The 15,131-nt window shown below is 35.7% G+C and overlaps 1 protein-coding gene and 1 long non-coding RNA gene across 2 annotated transcripts in view; both read left to right on the top strand.

The window, feature by feature from the left end:
* The window catches only part of SUGT1 (SGT1 homolog, MIS12 kinetochore complex assembly cochaperone), a 49,418-nt gene extending 39,110 nt beyond the window's left edge, over positions 1-10,308 (top strand). Inside the window, exon 13 of the mRNA XM_028526513.2 lies at positions 8,984-10,308. Within this exon, the coding sequence (XP_028382314.1) occupies positions 8,984-9,088 (105 nt within the window). The 3' untranslated portion in view covers positions 9,089-10,308. The remainder of the gene's footprint in view (positions 1-8,983) is intronic.
* LOC118497343 lies at positions 330-5,339 on the top strand. Its single transcript, XR_004899871.1, has 3 exons — positions 330-816; positions 4,035-4,038; positions 5,329-5,339. It is a non-coding gene; the product is annotated as an uncharacterized LOC118497343 (long non-coding RNA).
* Positions 10,309-15,131: the final 4,823 nt, after the last annotated feature.

The raw sequence follows: 15,131 nt of genomic DNA, 5'->3' as shown, positions 1-15,131 counted from the left end.
ATCGGTGAAACCATCTGGACTTGTTCATTTCTTTGGGGGGGAGTTTTAAGTTATGATTTTAATTCTCCTAAGAGCATATTGGACCATTTGTTTCATATTGAGTAACTAGTGGTAGTTTGTGTTTTGAGGACTTGGTCTATGTTGTTGCAAGTTGTTAGTGTTGGGAGTATTCCCTTGTTATCATTTCGATGTCTGCAGGGTCTCTGATGATACCCCTTTTAATTCCTATATGGTGATTTGTGTATTTTTCTCTCTTTATTTCCTTTGTCAGTCTTGCTAGAGGCTTGCCAACTTTATTGATTTTTTGTCAAAGAATCAACTCTTTTGTTTATGCTTAGACACTTGTTTTCCCCTATATATTTTTAAATTTATTCATTTTTGTTTTTATTTTCTTCTGCTTGATTTGGGTTTATTTTGCAGTTTTTTTCTTGGATTTTGCAGATGTGAGCTTAGATTGTTGATTTGACCCTTTTTCTCTTTTGTGTAGGTTTATGCTATAAATTTCCCTCTCTGAGGGTTTTAACTGTTCCTCACAAGTTTTGATGTTATATTTTAATTTTTATTCAGTTCAGTATATATTTTTATTTCATTTGAGACTTTGTTGTCTCATCAGTTGTTTAGCTCAGGGATTGTTTAGTACCTGGACAGGTACTAGTCCAGGTTTGGTAGGAATCGGGCTGCACATCAGGTGGTGAGCTTGAATGTAATATACTTGAATCATCCTGAACCCCCCCCCCCCCACCATCTTCTGGTCATGGAAAAATTGTCTTCATGAAATTGGTCCCTGGTGTCAAAAAGGTTGGAGACTGCTGATATGTTGTGTATTTTCTAAGTGGAAATATTCCTGCTGTCTTTCTATTACCAATTTCTAATTATATTCCATTTTCACTTGAGAATATGTACCATATGATTTACTTTCTTTTAAATTTGGTTGACACTTTGTTTTATTGCCTAGGATTTGATCTGTCTTAATTAAACTTTTACCTGAGAAGAATGTATTCTGCTGTTGTTCAGTGGAGTGTTCTGCAAATACCAGTGAGATCCTTTTGGTTGATACTTATTGAATTCCTCTATATCATTGCTGATTTTCTGTCTTCTATCAGTTATTGAAGAGGGTCCCAACTATGATTGTGGGTTTGTCAGTTTGTCCCTTTAAGTTCTGTCAATTTTTGCTTTATGTTTTTCTAGCTATGTTTGATAGCATTTAGGATTACTTTTGTCTTCACAGTGGGTTAGCCTTTTACATAATTACCATAATGTCATTCTCTGGTAATTTTCTCTCATTTTCTTTGATATTAATGATAGCTTATTTCTTCTGTTTTGATTAGTTTTTGCATAGTATATCTTGTTTCCTCCTTTTACTTTCAACCAGCTTATGTCATACTTATGTGAGTTCCGTTAGATAGCATATAGTTGGGGCAGCGATTATCAATATTTCAACCTACCATTGCAACATTAGGCATTTAATGTTATTTAGAAGTCAGGTAGAGCATTCTTACTTGATTATTAAAGGTACTTCCACACCTTGGCATCACCTCACACATTGCCCATTACAGTGTCACAAAAGAAAAAAACAGCCCTCAAAAAGAAAAATTATGGATGAAGGAAGATTGTTTAATGAAAAGTAGACAGATGACTAGTTTTTTGTTGAGGCAGAAAGTAAGGCACTGTGCTTAATTTGTAGGGAATTTTTGCAAGTTTTCAAAGACCATGACTTATAATGCATTATATGTAAAAACATACTGCCAATTCAGTATGTATGAAGGATCGTGTCATAAGGACAAAAAGCAGAACTGGAAAAAAAGTCTGTCTTCTCAACAAAAATTTTTTCAAAAGTTACAACTCAGGTACATTCCATTGTTAAAGCTACTTGTGTGGCAGCATATTTAATAGCTTGATTTTTTAAAAAAAAATCAAAACCATTTACTGATGTTGAGTTTATTAAGCAGTATCTAGAAAGTGTGGCAGATATAATTTGCCCTGAATAAAGGGGGATAATTCTCAGATCAATTTGTCTCACCAGACTATGGCCAGGTGAGTCGAAGAAATTGGAAACTCAATTGAAAGAAGTTTGTAGAGTAAAGCTGCTAATTTTAAATTTTATTCTTTGGCGATGGATGATAGCACTGATGCTACAGATATGGCTCAACTTGTCTTTTTGAAAAAATATATTTTATTGATTATTCTGTTACAGTTGTCCCATTTTTTTCCTCCCTTTTATTCCCCCCGGGCCCTGTACCATCCCCACCATCATTCCCCCACTTTAGTTTATGTCATGTCCATGGGCCGTACATATAGGTTCTTGGCTTCTCCATTGCCCATGCTATCCTTAACCCCATCATGTCTATTTTGTACCTACCATTCATGCTTCTTGTTCTGTCTACCTTTTCCCCCCATTCTCCTCATCTCCTTCCCCACTGATAACCCTCCACATGATCTGCATTTCTGTGATTCTATTCCTGTTCTAGTTGTTTTCTTAGTTTTCTTTTTGCTTTTTAGGATCAGTTGTTGATAGTTGTGAGTTTGTTGTAATTTTACTGTTCATAATTTTGATCTTCTTAGATAAGTCCCTTGAACATTTCATATAATAAGGGCTTGGTAATGATGAACTCCTTTATCTTGACCTTATCTGGGAAGCACTTTACCTGCCCTTCTATTCTAAATGAAAGCTTTGGTGGATAAAGTAATCTTGGATGTAGGTCCTTGCCTTTCATGACTTCAAATACTTCTTTCCAGCTCCTTCTTACCTGCAAGGTTCCTTTTGAGAAATCGGCTGACAGTCTTATGGGAGCTCCTCTGTAGGTAACTATCTCCTTTTCTCTTGCTGCTTTTAAGATTCTTTCCTATCTTTCATCTTGGGTATCTTTAATTATGATGTGCATTTTCTTGGGTCCAACTTCTTGGGACTCTCTGAGCTTCCTGGAAGTTTCTTTCCTTTGCCAGATTGGGGAAGTTTCTCCCTCATGTTTTCAGATATGTTTTCCATTTCTTGCTCTTCCTCTTCCCCTTCTCACACCCATGATTTGGATGTTGGAACGTTTAAGGGTGTCCCAGAGGTTCCTAAGCCTCTCCTCATTTTTTTGAATTCTTGTTTCTTCATTTTGTTCTGGTTAAATGTTTCTTTCTTCCTTCTCCAAATTGTTGATTTGAGTCCTGGTTTCCTTCACTGTTGGTTCCCTTTATTTCACTTTCATAGCTTTCTCATTTTCCTCTATTTTGGGACCATAGTCCACCATTTCTGTGAACATCCTGCTTACCAGTGTTTGAACTCTGCATCTGATAGGGTGGCTATCTCTTCATCTCTTAGTTCTATATTTTTCTGGAGCTTTGATCTGTTCTTCATTTGGGATATATATATATATATATATATATATATATATATAGTTTTGTTTTGGTGCACGTAGTATGGGGAGGAGGAGCCTTAGGTATTCCCCAAGGTGGGGCAACTCACACCTGAGGGGTCTGAGAGGGAGAAATGCTGCTTGCCCAGTTCTCTGTCAGCTTTCTGTCACTTCCGCTGCTGCCCACAAGCAAATGGACCCTTCTGGTGTTCATTCCCAGGTGGGCAGTTTTGCATACATTCTAGGACCCCATGTGTCCTCAAATGAACTGTCTTACGAGGCTGGGAGTTTCTCCTGTCACGGTAACCCCCACAGATTTTTTCAGTCAGAAGTTTTGAGGCTTTACTCTCCTGCACTGGAACCCTGGGTTCCATGGTCTGTCTCATTCCCCAGTTGTTTCCAGTTTGTGTGCACAAATGTGGGACCACGCAGTCTGCCAGCCACCACCTTGCCGTGAGTCCTCTCAGCCCCTCCTATAGGTCTGGATGAATGTTTCTTCTTTAACGAACTCCTTGGTTGTCGGACTATACAGCTGAATTTTCTGGCGGTTCTGGCTATTTTTTAGTTTTTAAATTTGTTGTCTTTTCGATTGTATGAGAAGAGAAAGTGTATCTATATATGTCTCCATCTTGGCTGGAGGTCTTCAGCTTGTTTTTATTGGAGGTACTGATGTCAAATATAATGTCACTGAAGAAATGTCTTCTTTAGTGCCATTAAAAGACACAACTAGATCAAGAGATTTATATGAAGCAGCAAAAGAAATGTTAAAGAGATTTTCTTTGTCTCTTGTCCACATACCTGGTATAGTTACTGATGGTGCCCCAGTGATGGTAGGTAAAAGAGAGGGACTTGTAAAATTAATAGGAGACAATGCAATTGTAGCCCCAAAATCATGTTTAATGAAGTATCATTGCATAGTACATCAAGAAAATTTAAGCATAAAAGCATTCAGAATGGATAACGTCATGCAAATCATCATCAAGACTGTGAATTTCAAAGAGCTAAGGGATTGAATCATTGCCTATTCCAGAAATTCCTTAAAAGTATGGATGTTGACTATGGTAACATCATTTACTTTTCAGAAGGAAGGTGGTTATGTTGAGGCCAGATGTTGCAAAGGTTTTATGATTATCAAGTTGTTTATGATATCAAAAAACAGATTTGTTCCGGAACTTGACAATGGAAACTAGGTCACAGATTTAGCATTTTTAGTGGATTTCACTGCTCATGTAAATGAGTTAAACATGCATCTTCAAAGTTAAAACCAACTTAACCCAATACCATGTTTCAAACCATAACTGTGTTCAAAATGAAACTGAAATTATGGCAAGCTCAAATCAAAGCAAACAATTTTATGCATTTCAACACATGGGCTAAACACAGTCCTGTGAACAGCAAAAAATATGTAGCCTTGCTTTCCATTTGATACAAAAATTTGAAAACAGATTTCAAGATTTCCAGGAAAATAACATTTTGCTTTATTCGCAACTCCATTTTCAGTGGACATAAATATGTTACCTGCCAGCTTTCAAATGGAATGCATAGACCCACAATCTGAGATTCAGATTAAAGACAAATTTGGTCATGCCTCTTTACTGGATTTGTATATTACAGGTCCTGTCTTCCCAGAGACAAATATCCCTTACTTCACAATCATACCTCATTCACATCATCACTATTAGCAGCACCTACATTTGTGAGCAACTGTTTTCAAGAATGAAACACATTAAGGGTAAAATTGGAACCAAAATATGTGATGAGCACCTTGAGAACTCACTGAGAATTGAAACTACTTTTGTCAAGCCAGATATTGATGCACTAATGTCTCAAAGACATTGTCAAATGTCCCACACTAGTTTTATGTTGCCCTCTTTTACTTTTATGATAAAAAATATTAAGAAGAAAAAAGTGACATTTTATTACTTAGATATGTACATTTTCTCTATTAGTGATCACAAACTTGGGGCCTGTTCGACAATTTTAAAAGGTTATTGAAAAGACCACTTGCATAATTCGGGTTATTATGTGAGGACTTTTTTGCTTATCTGTGATGACATATCACGAAAATTATGCATGGACCTTTTTTTCGTTCAGAAGTTTTTGTTAGTGTTTGTGTATTTATTTTTTTTAAGGATTTTCTTTATTTTAGAGAGAAGGGAAGGAGAAATGGGGGGAGGAACATCAATGTGTGGTAGCCTCTCATGTGCCCCTACTGGGAACCTGGCCCACAACCCAGGCATGTGCCCTCACTGGAAATTGAATCGTGAACACTTTGGTTCCCAGGCCAAGGCTCAATCCACTGAGCTACACCAGCCAGGAGTGTTTGTATATTTAATGTGTAGTCCAAGACAACTCTTCTTCTTCCAATGTGGCCCAGAGATGCCAAAAGATTGGATAACCGTGCTTTAGGTATTCTTTTAGGGTAGATCTGCTCGTGACAAGTTCCATGTCTTGGCAAGGATTTCTTTGAGTTTATATTGTTTGGGGATTGCTGAGTTTCTTGAATCTCTAGGTTAATGTCACTTCTCAAATTTGGGAAAATTTCAGCCATTATTTCATTGAGTACTTTTTCAGACCTGCCGCCTTTGTTCTCTCCTTCCTGGAACTTGATGACACAAATGTTAGATATTTTGTTAGATCCCACACATCCCTAGGACTCTCTTCTTTTTATCTCTATTTTCTGTCTTTGAGATTTGGTGATTTATATTGTTCTGTTTTTTCAGTTCACTGATTGTTTTTCTGTCTCCTTATTCTGCTCTTGAGCCCATCCTCTAACCTTTTTATTTCAGTTGAATTTTTTAATTCCAAAACTTTGCATTTAGTTCTTTATGTCTTCTGTTTCTTTGTTGAGGCTTTTTACTTTTTCATTTATTTCAAACAAGTGTATAACTTCTTGTTAAATCATTTTTGCCATGACTATTTTAAAATCTTTTCCAGATAATTTTAACAGCATCTATTGTTTTTCTTTTTTTTTTTAGATGTTATTTATTTATTTTAGGGAAGGTGGGGGAGAGAGAGAGAGAGAGAGAGAGAGAGAGAGAGAAAGAGAGAAAGAGAGAAACAGAAACATCAATGTGCGGTACTGGGGGTCGTGGCCTGCAACCCAGACATGTGCCCTGACTGGGAATCAAATCTGTGATGCTTTGGTTTGCAGCCCGTGCTGAATCCACTGAGCTACACCAGCCAGGGCTTTCCTTTTTTTTCTTTCTTTTCTTTCTTTTCTTTCTTTCTTTTCTTTCTTTTCTTTCTTTTCTTTCTTTTCTTTCTTTTCTTTCTTTCTTTCTTTCTTTCTTTCTTTCTTTATCACTTTCTTCCTTCTTCCTTTCTTTCCTTTCTTTCCTTTCTTTCCTCTTTCTTTCCTTCTTTCTTTCCTTTCTTTCCTTTCTTTTCTTTCTTTTCTTTCATCTGTACTTTGCCTAGTATTTCTCACCAGTGTCTAGTGGTTTTCAGTTGAAACCTCGACATTTGCACGTTAAGCAGTGGGACTCGATCTTATTTAAAACCTCTGTCTTAGTTAGATTTCTGTCACAACTAGTCTGGCAGAGGAAGTGAAGGCACTGCCTTATTACTGCTGTTTGGCCTCCTCAAACTCCTTAAACATTTGGTACCTCCTTGTCACTGCTGAGAATAGGAGTTCTGGCTCCCCACGTGTTTCCATTGACTGTGGCAGCAGGGAGGTGGCTGCATTACAGTCTAGCACGGGTGGAAGTCTAGGCTCCCACTCGGCTTTTGCTGATTTAGGTGGGGCTGTGTAGTTTTTCTTTGGTGTTTAGCTGGAGTAGAACAATTGTTGTGTAGAAGTTTTCTGACTACTTAGACTGTCTTTATGTTTTTCTACATCCTTTGGCTACAGAGGTCAGACTTACTTTGGAGAGCTTTTTCTTCTTTCTTTCTTTTTTCTGCCTCATCCCTTTGGCTTTCCAGCCTCTTTAGCTCCAACTCTAGGATATATAAGACAGAAAGAAAACCCAGGGAACTCACCATTTGTTGTTTCTTGGTCCATCATCTTCTTTTCACCTTTTAGATTCTTATGTTCATTACCACACACACAATATTCCAAGGTTTTTAGTTGTACTTAATGGGAAGAATAATAAAAAGATTATTCACTCCATGTCTCCAGAAGAAGTCAACCAATCTCAGTATTGACTTTCAAGAGTGTGCAGAGAAAGTAGCAGTGTGTGGAATCTCAAAGATAGATTGTAGGATCTATACCCATTTTCATATAGAAACTTGCTAATTGTACATTGAACCGTGTTATACACCCATAAAAGTAAGCCAGTCTGTTTGGCAACATTGAACCTGAAACATACTTAAAGTGGGCTTTGCTCTCCTGGTGGACAATCCAAAAGAAACAAAATAGGCTCTGTCATGTAGGATCTTCTAGCCTAATTGGGACAAAAAGATCATCATGTACAAAATAATCCAGGAAACGCTAAATTGCAAACAATCGGTAGAGAAGGGAAAAAATTTCACTAGTGAATCATGATTCAGATTATAAACTAAGTATACTTCCTGCAGGCCTCTTAAGGGTAGTTTATTATATAGACTTACCTGATTTTATTCAGTATTTTACCTGTGGCATAACAGGTGCTGGGCCATTGTGTTTAGGTCTAGGATATAAGTATTAGTAAAATATGCTCCTGGTTTTTAAGAGCTTTAGTTGGAGCCAATGGTGGGAAGCAGATGTATAAATCAGGCAAAGAAGGCTGACCCTTAAAGTTGCAACAGTGCAGTGTAATACGTGTTATATTTATGGTGAGTATGCTCATACAGAAGACAAATTTCTGTCAGAGTAGAATCCTGATAACAGTCAAAGAAGGCAAGAGAGGTTGGGGACATCTTGTGTTTGGCGTAAACTAAAGACATAAAGATAACTAGGGGTGGAAAAGAGCATCCCATTCAAAGGACCCCATGTAAGGGAGCTTGGCAGGGGAGAGTGGGGCATGGGTTATAGTGAGGTTTCAGTGTAATGGTAGGATATGTAACTTTATACATTTGCCAATAACACAGCTGATTATTTAAAAATGTTTAGATTCACACTGTTTTTTGCTGTGATCCAAGTAATGAATTTTATACTTAGGATAACAAATGTCCAGAAAGATTTTTGGTATTTATGAATACACAAGCATTGGTGGGTGGATATTTAGTAAATACTGCATAGATAACCAGTTTTTTACTGAAACACTTTGTATACCCGTGTGTGTGCACCTTGATTTAAAAAAGTTTTTAGCATAAATTTGCATATATTTGAAGTTATGTCCAACCAATGTAGAAAGAGTTAACTTTGCCTGGTTTTTATTGTCCTTGATAAAAAGATTACATCATTATTTTCTTTGGGAAGCCAATTTTATTCTCATCTAAAGGTGGTTTTTCCACATGAACCTCTGTGCTGATCAGAGGGAGGTGTGGTGCTGCATATGTGAACATGCAGCTCCTGCCTGCCTGCTCTAGAGTTCCCTTTTCAGATTTTACAGAACATGATAACTTCTCTGGGAAGCTTAAGGTTAAATCAGAATATTGTCTTGTGTTTTTATTGAGCCAAACATTGCTTATATTTGTGAATCTGTTTAGAAGAGTTTTATAAAAAATGTTATTTTGATTATGTGGTCCAAGAATTAATCTATTTTTATTTCTTATTGCAGATGGAGTCTGGTGGTACAGTTCTGAGTACTAACTGGTCTGATGTAGGTAAAAGGAAAGTTGAAATCAATCCTCCTGATGATATGGAATGGAAAAGTACTAAATAAATTAATTTACTATCACTGTATTGCATATATCACCTAATGCCCATTGTGTATTACTATTGCATTCTTGAATTTTGAAACACTGAGTATCTTTTTTAAAGATTATACCTCTTTACCTCCTTGTGCTTTAGAAATTATTTTCCTTCAAGTGTTCTAAGATTCTAATGAAGAATGAAGATCATATTTTGTCACTCTCTTTAAGGATTCAGATACGCTGAAATGGAGTGAAGTGTCATTTGCTACTAGAAAGATTAGTTCTACACAGTTGTGTCAGTGGAGGAATAGTTAATGGGGTATCTCGGTTTATTGCCATTATTTTTGATGCAGTATTCTGTTAATAATTATCACACTTGACAACTTTGGATGAGCATAGATTTTTCAACTTCAGTGTTACCATGTTTGCTTTTGAAAACTGCTTTTGAAATAAGTTGTAAATACAATTTTTTTCTATGAAGAAGTTTGGTTTATTTACCTTTTTCTTAAGTTTTTAATGAAAACTTTGAACAATTATTTATCACAGGGAATTCCCATTTGGTTCTTTTTATAGGAAGTATTTATAAGTGCACTGATATTTGGATTCCTACCTTCCAAATTCCTTTATAAAACACAGACACCTGAGTTTAATATGCTGCAAATTTAACTGTACTGAAGGCTGACCTGTGAAGAGGAAAGCAAAGAGTGATTTAGGAAAGCCGATCTTCACTTCGTGCTCCTTTTTTGCTGTAGAATTCCTGAAATTACAGCACTGACGGTTTGGTTTGGTTTGTTTTTTTCAGGGTTGTTTATTTCTTTTTTGTATTTTTTTTCTGTTTATTAGGAGATCTCACATCCCCATGATTACTTTGGTTTCATTGGTTTAGGGTAGCTGCTGAGAAGGTAAATTAATACGTATATGTTTAGTATCTATTTAGTAACATTTTGTGGTAAGGCATTACTCTGCCATGATAGCTGAGGAGAGAATGAGTGGGAGGCAAATCAGCCATCATTTCAGCCTCTGAAAGAGTAGGAATTAGCTTCTTCTGGTCATTGGACATGAAATGTAGGGTTGTTCATAAGGAGAATTGTGGGATGACACCTGACCATGCCCAAACCTGTTATAGCTTGTATAATAAGTATGGGCTGGAGGGAGTTGTTCACTTGTCCTTCTGCCCATTAGAGCTGCAGACTACATTTTTTTTGAACACTGAAGGAAAAGGCAAAATTAAGTTCTTGATTTTATGAATTTCTAGAATTTTCTCAAGGAGAAAAATAGTGAATTTTGTGTTCTCTATGTTAAATTTTCTCAGTACCATTAATCCTAAGAGGTAGGTAGGCTGTTGCTACACAGGAGGTTTCAGGGAAGAATACAGCACTACATCAGAAACAATAATCCCAGCTCTAGCAAGTCTCTGCCACTAACTAGCTTTATTAATCAGGTTTAGGCTTTCTGTCTTACTGGTAGTTGCTGCATCTGTAAATAATCTATAGGGTCTTGGAATTATAATTAAAAGTCCAAGAGCCCTAGCTGGGTAGTTCAGTTGGTTAGAGCATCGTCCCCAATACACCAAGATTGTGGGTTCAGTTCCTAGTAAGGGCACAACGAGAAGCAACCAATGAATGCATACAATTTGGAACAACAAAAAAAATCGATGTTTTGTTCTCGCTCTCTCTTTCAAAAACAAAAATAGAAGAAAAGCCTATGATTCTAATACAGAAACATTTTTGCCACTTAGAGTAACTTTTCTTTGTTAAGAAGGATACTATAATAGAAGTTTGCTTTTTTAAAAAAATTAGTACTAGTTTTCTTGTATTTTAAAGAATACATTATGTCTAGAGTTCTTACCTATTGGTGAGGTTTATTTAGTGTTGTTGTGGGATTGAGAATTTTGCTGAGACAAATGGAGTTTCTAATATACATGATTTACATTATGAAATTATAAAATGTACCTGATCTAAATATAGTACATTTATTGGTAAAGAAGGGAATTTGAAGAAATAGGTTAGATTGTTGTCCTAAAGTACTGCTTTTCTTTCAGCATTATAATGAAAATTTGTAAGCCTCCAGAAAGTTAAAAGCTTCATTTTGATTAGAACCCCGTAACTTGACTGTTATCTTAGTTGTTAATTCATCTCATTTTTTTTCTAGACTCCCATTTTCAGATCTCAAATTTTGAGTCTCTTAATATTCCTGCTTAACCTTTTGTTTCTCAATATGTACATGTTTTTCACTTAGTATTTCTTTTTAAATTTCAATCCTGGAATCCATTTTTGTTTTCTTACTCTTAAATTCTTCATCTGTTTTCCTGGTTTCTGTAATCACTTGCACCTTGATGACTTCACAGAATTTTCACACTCTCTTCAAAGAATCTTGATGGGATGATCTGCTTCTTTGAAATCTTCTATCAAGTAACCTTGGTGGATACAACATAGGTTTGATACATCGGGTCAATTTTGCTAAATTTGTTTTGTATCCTAATTCAGTTGGAGTTGGCTACTAACTAATAAGTTCAATCTTTAATATTGGCAATTCCTGGCCACTTTTAAAAAAGTCTGCTTTTCCCATCTATATGGAATGGAGGGAAAGGATAGTTTGCATTGATAATTACAATTTTAAAATTATTTTCACTCCTTAGATTTGTGATACTAACTGCAGAACATTGAATCATTATTGTTATTGACTTCCTGACTCTGAGAGAGAAGAATTTCTTAGCAAGCTACTACTATATGGGACAAGGAAGAAAAGAATTGAATTGTCCTAGATAAATTTTTAGATAAATTCAGTAAACATTTTAAATGGAGGTATGTTACTATTGTTATGAATAGTTTAATTTTAATTTAGTTCAATGCTTACATATTTGGTATCCTTTCCCATTTTTCTTTTCTCCTTCCCCAGTTATCTACATTATCACTTTGTCATTGACCTCTGAGATACATTACTGACCCAAAGCAGTATTGCCTATTAATTTACCATCTGATCTGCCTAGTGCACTTTACTTCTATTGGGATCTTCCTTGTTCAGATTAGTGTACATCTTTCTGACTTGTAGCTATTATTGACATTTCCAAAAATAGGTAGAAAATTTCTGGGTGGTGTGTATGTGTTTTTGTTTGCTATGACAGCTATTTTTCCTCCACAGTGTTAGGGAAGTGTATCTTCAACACTCATACTTGCTATTAAAGTCCCATAAGAATACAGATTCCAGTTATATCTGCCTTGGAGGGAGGCACCAAGGAAAAAACGAATAATAAAAACTAAAAGGGCAAAATAATGGTTTCTCTGCCAGGAAGTCATGTGTAGTTTTATTTTTTGTTATTTTTAATTTTTTTTGTTCAATTACAGTTAACATACAGTATCACATTAGTTTCAGGTGTACATCATAGACATGAGACATTTATATAACTTATAAAGTGATCACCCTGATAAGCTTAGTTACCCATCTGATATTGTACATAGTTATTACAATATTATTTACTATATTCCCTGTGCTGTACCTTATATCCCCATGACTGTTTTTATAACTGGCAGTTTGCACATCTTAATCCCTTCCTCTTTTTATTAAGAGGAGCCATCAATATTCATCTGGTTTCCTTTGTCTCCAACTATGCATATTCTGTTGAAAGATCATTTTATAAACACCAGGAGATTTTATTTTGGAAATGTTTAGGAGCATGAAGATAAATTGGAGATACTGAATTGCTCACAGATGTTATTATTTGGAGTCATCCTTGTGATTTGCTTCTGAAATTAATTTAACTCTTAGCCTCTCTTCCTACCTCAGTGAAGTTGCCCCCCAAATCAACTAAAATCATATATATTGCTAACCCATTAGGGCAATAGCAGTGGTAGCTGTTCTGTACTAGTATTTTTTATGGGCCAGGTGTCACTAAGTGCTTTATATATACTACCTCATTTATGAAAGCATTGCCAAGTAGTGATTGCGTGCTGCTACTGCAGATTTTTTTTTTAAATGAGGCTAATGTTAAGTTCTTAGCCCAAATTCATTCCACTGATAAGTGAGGAAGCTGACATTTGAATCTGGACTTGTCAGACTCCAGTGCCCGTGCATTTAACAACTGTGACTACTGCTTCAGGCACATGTTGGGTGTACAGTGATTTTTATTAATCTACTTTTTGGCAGTAAAACAGGTAATGTGCAAGTTGAATTACAGTTTTTAAAAATCCTGACCTGAGGACATATTTGTGGATTTTAGAGAGAGAGGAATATCAATCAGTATTTATGCACCCCGTAATGCCTCCTGTATGCACCCTGACCGGGCATTGAACTCGCAACCTAGGTATATGCCCTGACTGGGGATTGAACCTACAACCCTTTGGTGCATGGGATAATGCTCCAGTCAGCTGAGCCATGTGGCCAGGGCAAGTCAAATTATTTAATAATTCTTGTACATGGGGTGGAACGATACTCCTAAAGATCAGAATGTTATCAGTTTCTTAAGCAGGAAAGCTTATTAGAAATACAAATCTCTGCCTCCAGTTGTCCTGATTGGTGTTGAAGGTGCTGTTTTTTCTCAAATCCAGATAATTACAGAGAAACAAAATGTCGTTACAACTGCTGTAGGTATAAGATTGGCACAGTATGCTTATCAGATTCTTTAAATGTGGGAGCTCTCACACTAGTTTTCATTATACAAATAAATATTAAGATTGTTTCAAGTTTTTGTTCTAGATACGTGTAGTAGGGTCAGTGTATCACTGACTTCAATAAATGTGGAATAATTCAGGTTTAGTCCCTTTGTTCCATTTGTGTTAGCATTGTATATATATTCTGAAATTTAGCTTGTCCAGAATCTTCTAAATGTTACCTTTGCTGTGCCTTCAAATTAGAATTTTTAATTCTTACTTTGCAGTGGGACTTTTCATAACAATCACATTGACTTTATTTTTCCCTTCGATTGTGGGATTTTGTTATACACAAAGATGTTTTAAGAACAATACTGTTTACTCAAAAGACAATTTGTAGTTTAACAAAACCATCTTCAATGCCTATATGTGAGCTTTAAGAAATTCTAATATATAGTGCAACTAAATAATAATAAACTATTGCATATAGTATGTTTAATGCTCTGTCAAGTACATGAAAAGGCAGTATGTGTAGTGGTTGCTTGGGATCAAATCCTTACTACATTGCTTACTAGTGGAGTGACACAGTAAACTGGTCCTTGATGTCCGTGCCTTAGTGTTTTTGTCTATTAAAATGGGGCTATTTTGAGTTGAATGAATTCATATAATTCCACAATTATTTCTCCCAATCCAGAGGTTCTAAAAACCAAATTTGTTTGCACATATCATTCAGTAGTACAAAACCTGCTGTGAACAATACGAATAGTCATACTTTGCTACAGAAACAATATGTTTAATTACAGAATGTTAGCATAGATCCTGCTGAGGTCGTGACAGAATAGATGGTATATCTATATTGTGGTATTCTGAAATCTAAAATTCTGGATTTAGAAACAAATCTGGCTCCTAGGGTTTTGAAATAATTATGTACCTGTCTATGTAAAGTGCGAAGACCAGTGCTTAATGTTATAGATAGCATCAGCTTATTGTATATGCTTTTAGACTGAGAGGTTTAAATCCTATTGAAAGCCTTTTTGTTAGTTCGATGCCTGGTCAGGGCACATGACTGAGGTGTGGGTTCATTTCCTGGGTAGAATGCATATGAGAGGCAACCGATGGATGTTTCTCTTATACATCAATTTTCTCTCCCTCCCTTTCCCTCTCTCTAAAAAATAAATAAAAATGTAAATACATACACACACAAATATATATATATATTATATATATGTTATATATATATAATATATATATATAAATTGAGTCCTTAAAGATTCAGAATTCTGTCTGAGGAAAGTGTATTAGCTAGTTAAAAATTGTTAGTATAGTTTTAAAAATTTATACTTTGAGAGCGTAAGAGGTCCTAGAAAAGTTTTAAATTTCAATGAGTAGTTATTTTTATTTGCTTAAGTAGAGCTTAAAAGTATCTTCAGCAGCACCTTAAAAAGAATCAGAAATGTTAATGGTGGCAGAACATATGAGGGGGGCC

The sequence above is a fragment of the Phyllostomus discolor genome, chromosome 11 (assembly GCF_004126475.2).
Source record: "Phyllostomus discolor isolate MPI-MPIP mPhyDis1 chromosome 11, mPhyDis1.pri.v3, whole genome shotgun sequence".
NCBI classification, from domain to species: Eukaryota; Metazoa; Chordata; class Mammalia; order Chiroptera; family Phyllostomidae; genus Phyllostomus; species Phyllostomus discolor.
This window is presented reverse-complemented; position numbering and strand designations above follow the sequence as displayed.